General features: G+C 39.6%; 1 protein-coding gene across 10 annotated transcripts in view; it reads left to right on the plus strand.

Annotated features, from left to right (window-relative positions):
• Positions 1-18,631, plus strand: part of Znf106 (zinc finger protein 106) — a 79,057-nt gene that overhangs the window by 42,519 nt on the left and 17,907 nt on the right. For 7 of the 10 annotated variants that reach the window (XM_087207354.1, XM_087207360.1, XM_087207361.1 and 4 more), the window contains 9 exons: positions 2,676-4,850; positions 5,918-6,548; positions 8,844-8,913; positions 11,723-11,880; positions 11,964-12,024; positions 12,489-12,830; positions 15,392-16,151; positions 16,581-16,636; positions 17,186-17,331. In XM_087207354.1, the coding sequence (XP_087063480.1) occupies positions 2,676-4,850; positions 5,918-6,548; positions 8,844-8,913; positions 11,723-11,880; positions 11,964-12,024; positions 12,489-12,830; positions 15,392-16,151; positions 16,581-16,636; positions 17,186-17,331 (4,399 nt within the window). The remainder of the gene's footprint in view (positions 1-2,675; positions 4,851-5,917; positions 6,549-8,843; positions 8,914-11,722; positions 11,881-11,963; positions 12,025-12,488; positions 12,831-15,391; positions 16,152-16,580; positions 16,637-17,185; positions 17,332-18,631) is intronic. The other 3 variants (XM_087207362.1, XM_087207357.1, XM_087207363.1) reach the window with 3 other exon arrangements.

The raw sequence follows: 18,631 nt of genomic DNA on the forward strand, positions 1-18,631 counted from the left end.
AAGCTATTAGGAGTATAAGTGTCATTGAATAAATTACAGTATTTACCTGCTGTGAATTAACATGCTGCCTCTGGAAAATTTGATTTTTCTTTGTCTTTGAATCCTTGGTGACTATAACAGTGCTTGGTTTACACTAAGTGCCTTTATAAATATTTATTGAATAACTTTATTTTAGATTTGATAGTGTCAAGGTCATTTGAGCAATACTTTCTGTGGTTTGTACCAAATAATTTTATACATACATTTATGTAAGCAAGTATTAGACATTGTGCCTTTACCTTACTGATTTTTTTATCCTAAAAAGTTTTAATCAATAAGACAGAATTTTTCAGATATGAGTGAAAGGGAGAGAGAGAACCACATATTAGAAGTTTTCTGAACAAATTTTTGAAGGAGACTTTTAGTCTTAATGTCATTAGCAACATGGTTCTTGAATTCTTCAGTTGCTTAGTCCTTCAAAAGACATTTTCATTACTTTTAGTACAGCTAGAGTTGACTCTTCTGTTTTAGGAAGTTGGAGTCTCTTACACACCTGTGCCATTATTAGCTTATATGTATAAATGATTAAACATTAACTCAGTAAGAAGCATCTTAGCAGGTAAGACATTGATATCACACTGTTACTGTTCTTTGAGTCTTTTTATATGCTTCTGTGATGGCCTATTTATAAAATCTTATTTCTTCATGATTTTTTTTGCGGGGGGTACCAGGTATCGAACTCAGGACCTTGCACTTGCGAGGCAGGCAGTGGTACCACTGAGGTAAATCCCTGGCCCCCTTCATGATGTTTTTTTATTTTCTTCTTTCCCTGATGAGTTTTTTTACCCCCTGTAGTACTGGGGATTGAATCCAGGACCTTGTACGTGCTAGATAAGCATGGTACCACTGAGCTACATCCTCAGTCCTGTTTGTAAGTTTTGAGACATGGTCTTTCTAAGTTGGCCAAGCTGGCCTCAAACTTTTGATCTTCCTGTCTCAGCTTCCCAAGTAACTGGAGTTACAAGTGTGCATCACTATGGCTCCCTCTTGAGATTTTAACTTTGATTGTTTTTTCTAGGGTCTGGGTTTAGCTGACTGCTGTTATCCCCTCAGTCTAGTTCATGATAATCTAGGACTTCTGCTTTGAGATTTATTACTCAGTTCTTTCCTCACTTCTGACCACATTAGTATGGCTGAGTTTGTGATTCGCCTACTGTTTAGAAATAAGAGGAAAAAGCAGTTTGGTTAATGATGATGACTAGCCTCAAAGCAAACCTTGTTTGTGCGTGTAATAGCCCTTGTTCCTTGGGGACTTCAGGTCTCCTGTTCAGACATAGTTATAATTTATAATGTAAGTAGATATTTGAAGTTTTCAAGGTACATTAACTTTTAAATCTATTTTGTGAAAAAGGCAGGAATCCCAGTTTGTGTCCAGAAATTATTTAATATGTATCACAAGCGTTTCAAGCCAATTAAGGTCAATATTGAGTTTTAAGATTTAGGTCAAGTTTAGAGAAATCCAACTGTGGCAACTTGATTTGGGATTTGCATTCTATAAAGGCCTCCAGGTTAGGAGTGTAAACTCGAGTCAGACCCCCAAGGTTCAAGTTTCTCCTCTTACCACTTTCTGTCTTACTCTAGACAGATTATATGATCCCTCTAATCTTCAGTTTCTTCATGTAAAAATATTAAAAATAATATTATTTGCCTTAGAATTGTGACAATTAATTGAAGTAACCTATATAAAGTATTAGCTTGCATTAAAAATGCCTGATATTTAGTAGATTTTTCTGTAACTGTTAACTAGTATCATTCAGTGTTTTGAGCACCTGCTACATGCTGAACACTGTTTTGGACAACCCATAGACAGTTTATAAAGGAAAATGGCTTTATACCTGTTGCTATGATGTTTGCTTAAATTTAATCCACACTTCTGTGGACTCTAACATGAATAATTCAAACAGCATTCAAAGCTGTAGCTTTTTAATAAAAATTTCTAGTTCCCAGAGCTCCTTATAGCACTCATTAGGGTTATTACTTATTGGGTATGTGCTGTTTTACTCCTGTTTGTGACCTTACTTATTTCCTCAGCTAGGTTCTAAGGCCATCATGGATAGGAACTATGCCTAAAAGTTTTCTTATGCCACTAACAACTGTTGAATGGGTACTTAATAAAGTGTTTATTAATGAAAGTAACTATGTAAAATATAAGAAGTTTAGTATTCAAAATGGTCGAGAAACTGGATTTTTCAAAAAATTTTCAGCTGGAGAAGTCATATTAAAGGCAGCTGAATGAACATTAAAATCGTGTTAATCATAACTGAAATATACTTTTCTTATTTTGAAAAAGTTGCATAATCTAAAAATAATAATAGGGACAAAATTCCAGAACATGCCAAGAAAAATGAGAATATCCTCAGAAGAGAAAAATGGTGTAAATATGTCAGATTTTTAATATTTTTAGGATGATAAAGAAAATAATATATTGTTTAATTTTAATTTAGTTAATGGTGGAATATAAATTTAATCATTATCTTTAAAGATATGAAAGCAATCACTATTATAAGTAAAAATAGATTTTATTATGTAATTTAAGTCATAGGGGAGAAGGATGGAGGGGAAGTTTGGGTTATGCCTTTACAGAAATCATAAGAATTCTTTTAAATCAATAATGAAAAAATTATTATTTTTTCCAGACAAGATAAATCTTCCAGTAGCAGCCAAGAAATAAACTCAGATGGCAGACAACCCCAGTGGAGACGCGAAGACCGAATCCCTTACCAAGACAGGGATAATTACAGTCAGCCAGCAAGGCATCATCGTGGACCTCCACAGTGGGATTGGAAATGGGAAAAAGACGGCTTTAATAATGCTAGGAAAAGTAGCTTTTCACATTCTTTGAGGAATGGTGGTGGACCGAGAGGATGTGCTGGGTGGCGTAATGGGGTTGCAAGGGGCTCCTCAACTTGGTTTCACAGCCATAGTAATTCTGGGGGAGCTTGGCATCCAAATAACGGGATGGTAGATTGGAATTATAATGGTCCAGGAAGGAATTCCAGTTGGCATTCTGAAGGAACAGGTGGTTTTTCCAGTTGGCATATGAACAACAGTAACGGAAACTGGAAATCCAATGTGCGTAATATGAATAGTTGGAATTACAATAGCCCCGGAGACAAATTTCAACCAGGGAGAAACAGAAATTCTAACTATCAGGTAGAAGACATGAATATGCCATGGAACAAGAAATCTAATATGTCAAGCAAATACAATCAAGAGAGATATAATTGGCAGTGGCAAGATAATGATAAAGTTGGTATGGTTGCAGCATACAGAAGTCCTTCTGAAGACTTTACCAGTGATAGATTTCCTTCAGAAGACTTACATGACTTCAATTTTGAGCAACCAGAAAGCCAGACTACTAAACAAATAGATAGTGCACCTACCAAAACTGGTGGAAAGAATGGCAGTGTAGCAAGGGAAAAGCTCCATCGATGGACTCCGTACCCTTCCCAGAAGACTCTGGATTCACAGTCGGGATTGAAAGAAGTCACTGGTAATAATTCAGAAATGACAGATAAGCCTCTCTTTGACTTTAGCTTGATAACTGCAGGAATACGAGCACCTCTAACTGATGAAGCTAATAATCCCCCAGCACTAAAAACACAAAAAGAAATAGATAATGGATCTCTTAATCACAAAGCCCCTTCTGACTGCCCTGTTTCCTGTGAGGTGATGAGAGATTGTCCCATTACAGATAACCCTGAACAAGAACATAACTCAAATAAGTTGCTCTCATTGAAATCCCCACTTCCACTTCTGGCCACTAAGCCCATTTCTCAAAAGCAAGACCCAAAGACTCCCTCAAAAAACACCAAAACAAATTCTTTTCCTGCAGGAAACTCAAATCCCTTGAATGAACCCATTTTAGAAGATAACCATGGTTCTTCCTCCCTGTCCAAAATGCGTAGTTCATGTTCTCGTAAAGGAAGTAAGACTGCCTCTGGCACTCAGAAAGAATTGGATGTTAACTTAAGTAGTACAATACAAAAAGCCAAAGAAATGCTACAGTGTCATGAGTCATTGAAAGATCCACCTCATAGCACTCCTAAAAGGACCAGGATCTATGCAAAAACAGGTAGGAATGTACTGGAGTCTGAAAAAGGATCTTTGAAGATTGAGTTTCAAGTACAAGCATTAGAAGATGAAAGTGGTGGAGAAACATCTGACACAGAAAAGCATGGAACAAAACTCGGAACCCTAGGTTCTGCAACTACAGAAGTTTTACCCTGCAGCACTCATACTGTCGGTGAGAAAGAAGAGGATGACCAGATCCTGAAAACATCTAGAAAACTTGCCTTCACCTCATGTAATTCCATGGTTCATGAGAAAGAGTCTGAGTCACAGATGCCATCTGCAGCCAGTCCACAGTCTAGCTTATTACTGGATTTGAAAACTTCTCTAGAAGATGGCCAGGGTGATAACCCTGTTAAATCTCTCATATCTTACGAAACAGAAGCCTTTGCGAATACTACCTTGGAAGCAGAACTTCACAAAAGTGATAACAGTCAGCCCTCTGGTTCTCTCCTGCCCGAACTAAGTAAGCTTGGCTTTCCTGCCTCACTCCAGAGAGATCTAACCCGCCACATTAGTTCAAAGACCAAAACTGGAGCACACCTTCCTGAGCCAAACCTCAATAGTGCTCGCCGCATTCGCAATATTAGTGGTCATCGAAAGAGTGAAACAGAGAAGGAGTCTGGTCTCAAGCCAACCCTAAGACAGATTCTGAATGCATCTCGGAGAAATGTCAACTGGGAACAGGTCATTCAGCAAGTAACCAGGAAAAAGCAAGAGCTGGGCAAAGGCTTACCCAGGTGTGTGCGTGCCTCTTTTCAATATGTGTCTTTCTTGCGTTCTTTCAAAGTTACCCTTTGACCTTGATGAAGCAAATTCTGCTTGTTTCATTTAGTTAAATGTTTGCTAAAAATACCCTCTATAGGTGTCTGATTTAATTGACTATCAGATACTGAGTAGTGCTGTATTAGTACTGTAAATAGAATCTAGGCTTTCCTAGCAGAGAATGTAGTTAAAATGGAAATATATTCCTTCTTAGAAACTAGAGGGGCACAGGGAAAAAAGTCATCACTCTAATTTAAAGAGGCTAAAAAGTAACACCATGAAAACTGTCCAGAAATCTGTGTCTTTCTCTAGATGTTAATGTTAGAGCATAACTGTTTTAATGTTTTAGGTATAACTGTTCTTATTACCTTTTGCTTAGAACCTATGGATAGTTACCTTTCTCTATGTACTTTGGGCGTTATACTTAGGATGACAAAATACTTTCTCTTAAAGACTTTTGTAGTATTTTGGCTATTTTAAGTACTAGACTTTTTTGAATGGTAAAGCAATGTGTAACAAAGGTCTACTACTTAAAAATCCTGATTCTGCAGTGTTACACAGTTATCCATGCTTTGGGCCATTTTTGTCCTCATGGAAATAAGGGATTTATTTTGTTTCCTTTTTAAAAATTTTCAAAAAAAAATTATTTTTCCCAGACCTTGTAAGTAATACTTGAGATTAATTATTCAGCCTTAGCACAGTCTCTGGCATTTGTGAATATTTAGTTTTGTCTATTTTGGTTTGTTTGCTTTTAAAATTGATGTATTTGTTGTAGATTTATAGCTTCATTTGAAATAAAACTCAAACTTTTACTTCTTTACATGTATTCTCATAGCTGTAATCTAATCTCTAATTTAGGACTTGTGACATTTAAATATTTATAATGTATTTACTTTTTTGCCTGGATCAATTGTTTATCAAACTGAACTACTTTAACTCAGAAAGTCTCATTCACTTTTGTGCTTCACAGAGCCTGACACATTCAGTAGTGCCTCTCGCCCTTATCACGTCTGATTTCTTTTTGTCTTTTCTGTTTTTAAAGATTTGGCATAGAAATGGTGCCTCTGGTTCAGAATGAACAAGAAGTCTTGGGTTTAGGTGGGGAGCCTGGCCTGTCTGGTCCTGAAGGGTTCCAGTGGGAAGCTGTTTCCATCGCCTCAGCCCCTGGGTTGGCCAGAAAGCGAAGCCTTTCTGAGAGCAGTGTGATCACAGACAGGGCTCCTGTGTACAGCTTCTTCAGTGAAGAAGGTACTGGCCGAGAAAGTGAACCCCAGCAGATTGTTTCACCTAGTAACTCCCTGAGTGCTGCACAGAGTCAGAAAGCAACCCTGTGCCTTAAACAGGAAGCAACACCTCTGGCTGCCTCCCTCAGAACATGTGAAAGGGCTGAAAACTTTGCTATCCGAAGGCGACATAGTACACAGTTGCCATCTGACCATATGATACCTTTGATGCATTCTGCAAAAGATATGAACAGCCAGGAGTGCTCTACATCACCACCCAAGACTCAAAATGCCCAGGAGAGCACTGGAGAAGGGGGCTGTTTATCATCAAATGCGTCCTCAGTCCTTGCAATCTCCAGCTTGGCAGATGCAGCTACAGATAGTAGCTGTACCTCTGGTGCTGAACAAAATGATGGCCAGTGTATTAGAAAGAAGCGAAGAGCCACTGGAGTGAGTATGATTTTTCTGGGCTTTTTATAGAAAATCTTATGTGGTGACTTGTTCATACAAGAAAGGCTTACCTGTTTGATTTTTCTGGCTACCTGGGGTTAAGGTTCTCTCTACTCTGGAATAGAGTTGTGAGGCTCTTATTTTCATCCCACTGATTTCTTTCACTGAGTAGTTCTGCTAAATTAGATGTAATGTAATATGAATGTACAGTACCAGGAAAATGTGAAGTCATGTCTAAAACTGGTCTCCAATCCAGTGATGGTTTGTATCACTTGACCAAGGATAAGTTGTATCTTCAGCTGTAACTTAATCTGTTTTCATAGATGCACTCTGTATTGTTTCTGAGGAAAAGCATTTTATTGTTGGATTTGTAGGGCTTGTATGATTGTTGGATTCAGGACTGTGAGATTTAAAGTGTACATATATATATGGAGAGTATAGAAAAGTTTTAGTCTTTTTTTTTTTTTTTCAGTATTGAGGATTGAACTAGGGGCTACTGTACGCTAGGAAAGCACTGAGCTACACCCCCAGTCATTTTTATTTTTTATTTTTTGGTACCAGGGATCGAACTCAGGAGCTCGCACTTACCAGGCAGGTGCCCATGCCGCTGAGCTAAATCCCCGGCCCCATTTTTATTTTATTTGGAGACAGGATCCTTCTAAGTTGCCCAACCTGGCCTTGAACTTTCAATCCTCTTGCCTCAGTCTCCCAAGTACCAGGATCTGGGATTACAAGGAATGTACCAACCACTCCCAGCTTTATTTTGTCTCATTCATTCATTGGTCCTGGGGATTGAACCCAAGGAGCACTGACGGATATCCCCATCCCGTTTTTATTTTATTTTAAGACAGGGTCTTGCTAAGTTGTCCAAGCAGGGCTTTAATTTGTGATCCTAAACTTCAGCCTCTCAAGTAGCTGGGATTATAGGCATGTACCACCGTGCCTGGCTATGTGTGCTTTATTTATTTAATTTTTGTCTTTGTAATTCTGTCGTTTGTCCTTTAGTCGCCCAGACTGACCTTAAAAGGGTCTTTTTCTTCACAGATACCTTTTTTTTTTTTTTTGGTACCGGGGATCAAACTCGGGTCCTTGCGCTTGCACAGCAGGCGACGAAACCACTGAGCTAAATCCCTGGCCCACCATTTTTGCTTTTATGGCATTCCTTTCACACTAATTGCTTAACCCTTTCAGGATTTCTTTCTAAAAAGAAAGTTGCTGGAAGTGATACAGTCAGAAATCCTGCCCTGTGAACAGATGGGCCCATTAAAACATTAAAAAAAAAAAAATGAAAGAAAACATAAGACAGTAGCTGCACCCAGTGGTACATTCCTGTAATCCCAGCACTCTGAAAGGCTGAAGAGCCCAGCTTGGGCAATTTAGCAAGACCCTATCTCAAAAAAAGGGGGGGATGTAGCTCAGTGTGAAAAGCCCAGTTTCCCAGTACTAGAAAACAATAAAAACAAAAAAAATTAAAAAATAAAACGACATACTGAGTAGTTAGTGTAGTGGGTTTTAGACCCATTTCAAATTTGAACTCGGTTGCTGTCAACTAGACACTACGTAGGGAATATTATTAGATGATTTGAAATATATTTGAAGCTTAAGATTGTCTATTGACAAAGTTATCATCTTGAGATTTGTCTCATAGATGGTTTAGCTTCTTGTAAAGATTTTCTTGCTGAAATTCAAAGTAGAAACTGAAGCCAGCAAGTTCAAGGCCGGTCAGGGATGCACAGCAAGTTCAAAGCCAACCTGGACTACCTAATGAGACCCTGTGTCAAAAAACAAAAAGAAAGTAGAAACTAGGGCTGGGGATTTAGCTCAGTGGTTCTTCCGCCTGCTTCGCAAGTGCAAAGTCCTGAGTTTGATTTCCGGTATCAAAAAAAGAGTAGAAACTATACCAAGATGATCTCAGAGTATATGTTCATGACTGTCAGTTCTCCCATATGTGGAATGCTTTGCCTAAGACCCATGACCTTTATCACCTGTAGGATGCTAGGGGGCATTTGATTTTGGACTCGTTTTTTAATTAAATGCATTCTTTTAACTAATATTTGAGTTGTATGTGAGCCTCCTGTTATCTTGTTAAGAGATGTTAGCAATTAGTGAAGGACAGTGTGACTGAGAATTCATTCTTTTTTTCTCTCTTGGATAATGACCTTTACATACTTATTATTATTATCAGTACTAGGGATTGAACTTGGGACCTTGCGCTTGCGATGCAGGCAGCAGAATCACTGAGCTAAATCCTCGGCCCACATACTTAATATTGTTAAAATTTCTTTATTCCCTCAGGATGGATCTTCTCCTGAACTCCCAAGTCTTGAGAGAAAAAATAAAAGAAGGAAAATTAAAGGGAAGAAAGGTATGATACAGAATATTTTGTTAGAAAGTTGTTGTTCTTCACCACTTCAGACTTTTACAGCTTGATGCAGCACAGGTTGTGGTCATCAAAACACTGATTGTGCATTTGTTTATTTATTTATTCATTTATTTTAGTACTGGGGATCGAACTCAGGACCTTGCACTTTCGAGGCAGGCCGTGGAACCACTGAGCTAAATCCCGGGCTCATCTACTTATTTATTAGACAATATTGTCTTGCTAAAGAGTAGAGCAAATTTGATTTCCTCCTGCACCCAGGTACAGCTAGAAAGGACATACATGATGCCACATAGACCTGGAACCTAAGGTTATGTATCTTAGTATAAACCCAGAAAGTCTCACTGGGTCTCTTCCATGGGATGAAGAGAAACAGTTGATTTAGTAAAAACATTCTCTCTCCTGGTCATTGATAGCCATTTCTCTTGTTATTTTGGCCTCTTGGTTGCTTTTCTAATGTGAATTAAGGAGAGACATTACCATCATTCCCCCCCCACACACACATAGGTTTTAGTGACTCTTGGTGTCCTTGCAGGAAGTGATGGGGAAGTGGATAGGATAGATAAAGGAGAGTTCAAGGACAACCCTAGTTTCTGGCTGAGGCAACCAGATAAATGTTAGTATCATTTATAGACCTGGAAGACTCCATGATTCAAGCAGATTGAGGGTGGAGTAAGATTAAGTTTCCTTTTGGATCCTTTGACCAAATGGTCCTTTGAGACACTTATAGGAGTATTCAATTAATGGTTGTATATGTGGATCTAGTGTCTAGTGTTTAGGGGAGAGGTCTTAGCATACTAAGTTAGAAAGAAGCAAATATAATGATGATAAATATACATACAATAGAACATTTTATTTCATTTTATTTTATTTTTTGGTACTGGGAATGGAACTTGGGACCTTGCACTTGCAGGGCAGGTGGCAGAACCACATTTATCCCCAGCCCTGTAGAACATTTTAAATTAGCAAAATGTGACATACCTTAATATTGTGAAATACATTTTTGATCTTCATTCTGTTTACTGACATACAACTTTAAAATCCTGAGAAGCTCTGAAGTGATTGTCTTTTTATATGCTAATGAACTGACTCCTTGCTAACACGGCCCTTACAGCTTCAAAATAAGGGTGGTTATCTGATAGAACAAGGTAGAATTGGAGGGCTGGGACTCTCAACCTCACCCCTGACTTCCAGAGAGGTAGAGCTGAAGGTTAAATTGATCAGTGGTGTCCAAAGATTTAATCACTGATGCAGATGTAATGAAGTCTCCATAAAAACTCCAAAAGACAGGGTTGGGAGACCATCAAATAGCTGGGCACACAGAGGTTCTGGGAGCATGGCCCATCTGGAGAGGCCCGGAAACTCCACACACCTTTCCATATGCGTTGTGCTATGCATCTCTTCATCTGTGTCCTTTGTAATATACCAGTAATATACCATATAAATATTTCCTTGAGTTATGTCATCCACTGTAGCAGATTAACTGAACTTGAGGAGTGGTTGTGGGAACCCTAATTTATACCTATCAGAAGCACAGGTAAAACAACTTGGGGTTTGCAACTGCCCGAGTATGAGGTTAGTCTTGGGGACTGAGTCCTACATTTGTGGGATCTGATGCAGTCTTTAGGTAGTGTCAGAAGACACACAACTAGCGTCCACTGAACTAGACACTGAACTAGTCTAGTGAACTAGTGTCCACTGAAGAACTGATTGCTTGCTTGGTAAATCTGATGTCATAAGGATCTGTGTTGTAAGTGTATAAGTAGGAGAAACTGAGTGTTTGGGTTTCTACTGACACAATATCGAAGTTGTATTTTCTTTAGGGAGCCTTTTCCAGTAAAAAAAGAACTATTCTAACTATAAAACTACTAGAAAACAACATAGAGGAAATGTATGAGAACATTGGAATAGATAAAGATCTTTTAAATGAGATCCGGAAAGCAAGCCAGGTGTGGTGGCACACGCCTATAATTCTAGTACTTGCGAGGCTGGAGGCTGACAAGGGAGGATGAGTCTAAGGACAGCCTGGGCTACATAGTGAGACCTTGTCTCAAAAAAAAAAAAAAAAGAAGAAGAAGACCCCCCCCCCAAGCAAAATTTATAAATGGGATTACATCAAACTAAAAAGCCTCTGCATATATCAAAGAAACAATCAGTAAAGAACAAGACAATCTAACACATGGGGAAAATATTTGCATAGGATACATCTGATGTTCAATGTCCAGAATATGTAAGGAAATAAAGAATATTTGTAACAAAAGCAAGTAATCTGACTAAAGAAAATTATTTCAAGTTAGCTGACAGACTAGAAGAATGTGGCTTGGTTTGTTTGTTTTATTTTGTGTTTTTGGTACCAGGATCAAACTCAGGACCTCATGCTTGCCAGGCAGGCTCTGTGCTGCTGAGCTAAACGCCCCCGCCCTTGAATGTGGCTTGGAAGGAGAGTGCAAGTAGTGTGGACCCAGGAGCAATCTGAACAAAAGCCCTGAGTTCAGTGGATGGTAGATAAGGGAGGAGTGGGAGATGAAACTTAGAAGATCTTATGTGCCTAGACAGAGAGTTCACTTGCAAAGGCAAAGGTGGAAGCTGGGGTTTGGCTCAGATAGTACACCTCCATCTTACCTCCTTCTTTGGTTTCTGGCTTTAATGTCATTGGTCTTGACCACATGTTTTCTGAGGTTTGTTGAGTTTTCATTGACTTATTGCCTAAATCATTGATGGACTTCAGTCTTCTGAAGAGTCCTATGATTATAGGGAAGTCTCTAGTATTAAGCCTGGCATTACGATCTTTCAGCAGAACGATCTCAGGTTGACCAGCTGCTGAATATCTCCTTAAGAGAGGAAGAACTGAGCAAATCCCTGCAGTACATGGATAACAACCTTCTGCAAGCCCGGGCAGCCCTGCAGACTGCGTATGTTGAAGTTCAGAAGCTACTCGTCCTCAAGCAGCAGGTAACAGGATATAAATGGTTTAATGACAACAGATCATCTCAGAGTTAGATTTCAGTATGCTTAACCACACACTTTGTCTTTAGATAACTATGGAGATGAGTGCACTGAGGACCCATCGGATACAGATTCTGCAAGGATTGCAAGGTATCCACAGCATGTCTGATGATACACCCCCCCAGCTTATTGCTTTTTGTTGTTTATAGAGAAGGAAAAGTAGTCATGAAAAGGTCATATAATTTATCTCATGTCTCCTTGGTTTCATCCTTCTGTAAAAACCCCGTAGATTATACAACCCAAAATATTTAGCAACAGACAGTAGCTTTGAGTTAGGAATCCAGAGGCCTTTGTTAAAATCTTGGCTCTTCTTTAGTATAACTAATGGTAAAACTATAACTGGGTCATTTACTTAAAATTTGGAAAATTAAAATGTTGATGCCAGTTCTGGCTGTACCCTTGGCAGTCATTGTATTTTGAAGAAGTATGAAGGTGTGTACTAATACATTTAATTTAAAATTCTAATCTAATCTTTAAAATGCAAATTGGCTCAGAAAAAAAGTGACTTCACAGGTAGCACTTTTGCATTTGTGTATATGTGTTTTCCATTCTAGAAACCTATGAACCTTCTGAGCGCCCAGACCAGGCTGCCTGTAACCTCACCCGGGAACAGAGGAGCAGCAGATCTCAGACATCTGCTGATGCCACACTGCTGCCTGCTCCCTTTTTCCCAGCTTTTCTGGGGCCACCTCCTTCCCATGGGTGTCCGTCACCCACTGGAGCTCCTCTACAAGTAACCATGTCAGCTGCACTCCAGGCCCATGGCAGTACCCCTGCCCCAGACTCATCGGTGCAGGTTAAACAAGAGCCCATGTCTCCTGAACAGCATGAGAGTGTGGATGCCATGGCACAAGGCTCTGCTTACAGTGTGCCCAAGGACTTACTGCAAGCTAATAGTACGTAAGCTTTCCTCGGGTTAGGGGCGTCTCTAGTGGAACCAAGACAGTCGCCCACCAGTGTGTACAGCCACACTTGCCCATTAAAACTAAAGTCATTACAATTAATTTTTCATTGAAATGCCCTTCACATGGGAGGGTTATTTATTTATTTTTTTGGTTTTCCTGAGACAGGGTTTCATTATGCAGTTCAGGCTGGCCTTGAACTCACTGTGTAGCCCAGGCTGGCCTCGGACTCTTAGTGATTTTCCTGCCTCAGCCTCCCAAGTGCTAGGCTCACAGGTGTGCGCCACCATTCCTGGCTGAGAGGGTTATTTAAAAATATTTCAGAGAATGTAATTTTTTTTTTTTTTTTTTTTTTTTTTTGGTACCAGGGGATCGAACTCAGGCCCTTATGCTTGTGGGGCAGGCGGTGGAACCATTGAGCTAAATCCCCAGCCCCAGAGAAAGTAATTTTAATGTCAGTAACTTTCCCCCAAGGTTTTCTAAGGTTATTGAGTTGACTTTGCATTAATACTTAAAAGGCTCCACTTATTAAAATGGGTGTGGACTAAAGAGACTTTGTGATAAATAGGCTAAAGTTGTTCAGGAAGTTTTCTAGCTCAGATACGTTCCCTGAATTTTTCAGCACTTAACTGTCTTTTATCTCAAATATCAGCTAGGACTGATACAAGCCTGAGAGGTAGGTGGCCATGATAAAGAAGGGCACAGGGCTCTGGGATTTGAAGTCGTCTAACAAGAACTTAGGTAGTTTGCAGAAGTAGTCAGGGTGGTTTGTTTTTTTTAACTCTTCATAGAATAACACCTGGCTAGCATTTGAGAATACCTTCTTTTTGGGTTTTTTCTTTTTTTTTTGGTACTGGGGATTGAACTTGGGACCTTGCCCTTGCGAGACAGGCAGCAGAACCACTGAGCTAGATCCCCAGCCCGAGAATAACTTCTTTTTTTTTTTTGGTACCGGGGATCAAACTCGGGTCCTTGCACTTGCGCAGCAGGCTGCGAAAACACTGAGCTAAATCCCCGGCCCTAACTTCTTAACTATTTAAAATACTATTAGAAGCTTTTGTAATCATATGGTGCTATATTGCTGGGTGTGGTACTGCATGCCTGTAATCCCATTATTCTGGGAGGCAGAGGCCTGAGGATTGCAAGTTGGAGCCCAGCCTGCAACTTAGTGACTTAGTAAGACCCCATCTCATGTGTAAATACCAAATAGTTTCTCTGGTGTGAGAAACTGAAAGTGTAAATAAGGATGAAAATGTATAATAGAAAATGTGAAATAGGAAGAAAAGGTGCAAAGGGGTAGGGGAAGTGGGAGGGGGAGGGGAAGTGGGAGGGGGAGGGGAAAGGAAAGAAGGGAATGGAATTAACATGAGAAAATGAAAAAATGGAAACAAAGTCTTTGAGGGGGTGGAGGGGTTGAAGGGAGGGCAGGGGAAGGGGGAAAAAAAATCAAGATATATTATGTAAAGGTACAGATCTCCAATGATGAATGTCATTATATTGTATACTTAAAATGTACCAATAAATCAATTTAAGAAAAATAAAAAATAGAAAAAGGACTGGGGATATAGCTCAGTATAAAGGCCCTGGGTTCATATCCCAGTATACAAACACACAGAATGCTATAATGAAAGTTCAGTCAAAGAAGCAAACTCGGATTATATGATTTCTTGAGTGGAAACAAAAAAAATCTAAAGAATTAGTTTTTGCTGCTAGTACTCTATGGCAATACTAATTTAACATATCAGTATCAAATATCTTTTTTTTTTCTTTGCCAGTACTGGTGATCAGTCCCAGGGGTGCTCTGCCACTGAGCTACATCCTCAACCCCTTTTAAAATTTTATTCTGAGACAGGGTCTCATTAAGTAGCTCAGGCTGAGCTTGAATTTGCAGTCCTCCTGCCTCAGCCTCCCAGAATGCTGGGATTACAGGTGTGCACCAGCACCAAAGGAGCTTCTGTAGGGAATAAGGCATACCCGTTGTTTTGAGATTAGTGTGGTAACAGGACTCTGTGTAGTTATGAGAAATTGAAGAGTGAGTTAGCAGTCAGCTGTAACAGTAATGGTTTTATGGACATATTATTGAAATATTATTTGGTAGAGTTTCAGTCAGTGATATTTGCAGTTTGTGACTATAAACAGCAAACACACACACAAAAATATAAGATGTGTGAAATAAGCTGGGCACGGTGGTATGTAACTCTGATCCCAGCACTCTAGGAGGCTGAGGCAGAAGGACCACAGGTTTGAGCCCAGCTTGGCCCACTTAGTGACTTGGCGAGTTCCTGTCTCAAAAGAAGACATAAAGGCTGGGGGCCAGGCATGGTGGTGCACACCTGTAATCCCAGCACTTGGGAGCCTGAGGCAGGAACATCGCGCCAAGTTTCAGGCCAGCCTGAACTACATAGCGAGACCCTGTTTCAAAAAAACAAAACAAAAGAAGGACTAGGGATGTAACAATGATGTGAAGGCTTTGGATTCAATGCCCAGTACTGGAGGAATGAATGAGTGAATAATAATTTTTAAAAGATGCAATGGTTTTTTTGTTCTCAATTCAGGAGAGATTGGTGGCAGTCATCTAATTAATTCAGGCCTCATGGCACCAGAAGGTTGCCAGGAGCCTAACCAAGATCTGAAGTTTTCTGTGGAGCAAGGAAATAGCAGAAGCAGAGAAAACTCTCCCTCTTCCCTGTCAACTGATCTTCCTAGCATAAATAAAGAAGGGGAAGAACCAGCCCAAGGCAACAGTGAGTCTGAGGCCTGTAGCAGTTCGTTTTTAAGATTATCTTTCTCTTCAGAAACCCCTCTGGAGAAGGAACCTCCCTCTCCTGCTGATGAGCCTGGGATACAGGCAGAATCTACTCTCATGTCCCCTGAAACTAGGGGAAACAAGAAAAAGAAGAAGCTTCGTAAGAAAAAAACACTACGGGCTACACATGTTCCTGAGAATAGTGACACTGAGCAGGATATATTTACTGCTAAACCTGTAAGGAAAGTAAAAATAGGGAAGTTACCTAAAGGAGGAAAAGTGACCACCTCTACCTGGGAAGACAGCAGAACTAGTCGGGAACAAGAGAGTGTCCAGGATGAGCCAGAGAGCGACTCATCTCTGGAAGTCCTAGAAGTTCCTCATCCTCAGTTAGAAGTAGTAGCCATTGATTCTTCTGAATCTGGAGAAGAGAAACCAGACAGCCCCTCTAAAAAGGATATTTGGGGCTCTATAGAACAAAACCCAGTAGAAACTTCTCGTTCTGGTTGTGATGAAGTTAGCTCTACCAGTGAGATTGTCACTCCCAGCAAGGATGGCATCCCTTTAAGGTAAGATATTGTATTGGGCCAATCAGAGCAACTTTTGTCAGTCTTTTTTTTTTTTTTTTTTAAATGGAACCTTTAGTCATGAATCACAGTTTATTTGAAAACAGAAGTTGTAGAAGAATCAAATCTTTTTTTTTTTTGGTACCGGGGATCGAAGTCGGGTCCTTGCACTTACACAGCAGGCGGCGAAACCACTGAGCTAAATCCCCGGCCCAAGAAGAATCAAATCTTGATAGTGGAGATTTTTATACTTTCTTTTTTGTCTGTGTTGTAAATATTCACTGCTTTTATTTCTCTTCATATAGAAATTTCAGATATATCACTACTGCTTTGCCCATTCTTTAGAAAAATTCTTTGAATTAGAAAGTTTTTAGTTTTGCTACCTCTCCTGTTTTCACAGATGCTAAGAAAACTTTTGCTATTACTTTGTAGTGTGGCAGAAACTCAGACTGTGATCTGTTCCCTAAAAGGCTCCAAAAACTCCTCAGGTATTTGTTGTCTGTTTTATTTAAATTAACCACAGAAAAAAGAGGTTTGTAAATTCAGAGCCCACGTTTCAGTATTGAGTATGTTTACGGAACAGGAGAGTGGGGAGGGATTGTACCGCGTGTGTTGTCTGGATCAGCACTAGATCTTCAGATCTGAACTCTTCAAGTTTCTCCTGCTGGTCTCAGCTGTCTGGCTCCTTCACCTGTTTATTTAGTTTGTTTAAAGAATAGTGCCTCACTCAGAGAAATAGCAGTTTGAAAGTAGGGGAGGTGGTGTGGAGAGAGATTTAGGGACCTTCCAAGTATCACTCAAACTCATTTTAGAAGATCTTTTTCCTAAGTGAAAGGTCTTCTCTGCATTTCCTTATTGTAGAATCTTCATAGTGAAGCTCTTTAATGAAGACTGATATTCTGCTAGTAGAACTAGGCTTTAAGGAGAGTTTTTCTTTTTAAATGTAATTCAGACATCACTATATGATATAATGGTTTTTAGTTTTGAGTATCTTTTCGGGTGCAGCTTACATGTCTCTTATACTTCTCATTTCCTAGAAATATCTTCAGAGCCAGGAGATGATGATGAACCCACAGAAGGAAGCTTTGAAGGGCACCAAGCTGCAGTGAATGCAATTCAGATATTTGGAAACTTACTATATACCTGTTCGGGAGATAAAACTGTCCGAGTGTATAACCTGGTGGTAAGTATGCATAATATTTTCAATATTTTTGCTTGCAGATTTTAGAAAAATCACACTCATACTCTTTTAAATGATAAAGGAATTTCTAGGGGCCTTAGGGTGATTTTAGATGCAGTTGATCCAGCACATCAGCAGGTGCTTAGTTTCTTTCTTTCTCTCAGCTCTGCCTTCTCTGTTAACATCTTTTCCTAAAAGGTAGTTCTCCTGTCAAGTGCTTCTAAGATTTCTTTTCCCTCTTACCAGAAAAGGTCCTGTGCTTTTCTCCTTGAACAGTCACCTTGGGCAGAGGGTGTGGAATTACACCAGTACGTTTTAACCCAATCAAGTCCCAACTACATGCCAGAGGAATGAATACTGGGGAAGTATTAGAGGGAGCATTTTCCCCCTCACACTTGATAGATTACAGAATCCAAGTTCTTAAGGAGATGAACACTTTCCCATTACCTCACACTTCCCATAATCTAAGTTTTGAATTTGATACCAGCATTGTTTTTGTTTGTTTGGTTTGGTTTTTTTGGTACAGGGGATTGAACTCAGGACCTTGTGCTTGTGAACCAGGTGCCAGAACCACTGAGCTAAATCCCCAGCAAGTTTTGAATTTGATATATGTCAAAATTCTAATTGTGAATAATGATAGCCAAGAAATTTAAAAATCACTATTTTCTTTCTTTTTTTTTTTTTAAATCAGTATTTTCTGAAAGACACTGTAAAAGTATGTAAATCACTGAAGTCAGTGAAAACTACAAAGTTAGGCGAGGGACTGGAAAGATGTGTTTGCTTTAGGCAAATAAAGGTATATGGGTTTTTTCAGTCTAGTGATAAGTATCAGGAGTGACTGAAGAAGCAATGATACAAGGAAGTGTGAGTGTAAGATCCAGGGAATTGGGACTATAAATTGTAAGGGGTGTGTGTGCGCGCGCGTGTGTGTGCAGGTGCATTCTAAGATCTTGGTATGTGCACGGAGATAACATTTAGGACATTTCTTTACACAACCACTCCTGGATGGCTAGGACCTGTGATGGCATCAGACAGTTTTTAGTATTGTGGAACATTCTTTTAAACTTAAGGATCAAATAACAGCTTTTCTGTGTAATTAGCTACAGTTGAGGTTTGCAGGATCCTTGGTCTATATATTAGAGAACCTTGCCCAAAGCATTAAAATTCTGAGCTAGATGTGGTGGCACATACCTATAATCCCAGCACTCTGGGAGGCTGAGGAAGGAAGATGGCAAGTTTGAGCTCAGCTTGGACCAACTTAATGACTTGATGAGACCCTGTCTCAAAATATAAAAAAAAAAAA

This window comes from Heterocephalus glaber, unplaced genomic scaffold (assembly GCF_053883595.1).
Source record: "Heterocephalus glaber isolate CG9 unplaced genomic scaffold, H.glaber_assembly_v1.0 deba00000809, whole genome shotgun sequence".
NCBI lineage: Eukaryota > Metazoa > Chordata > Mammalia > Rodentia > Bathyergidae > Heterocephalus > Heterocephalus glaber.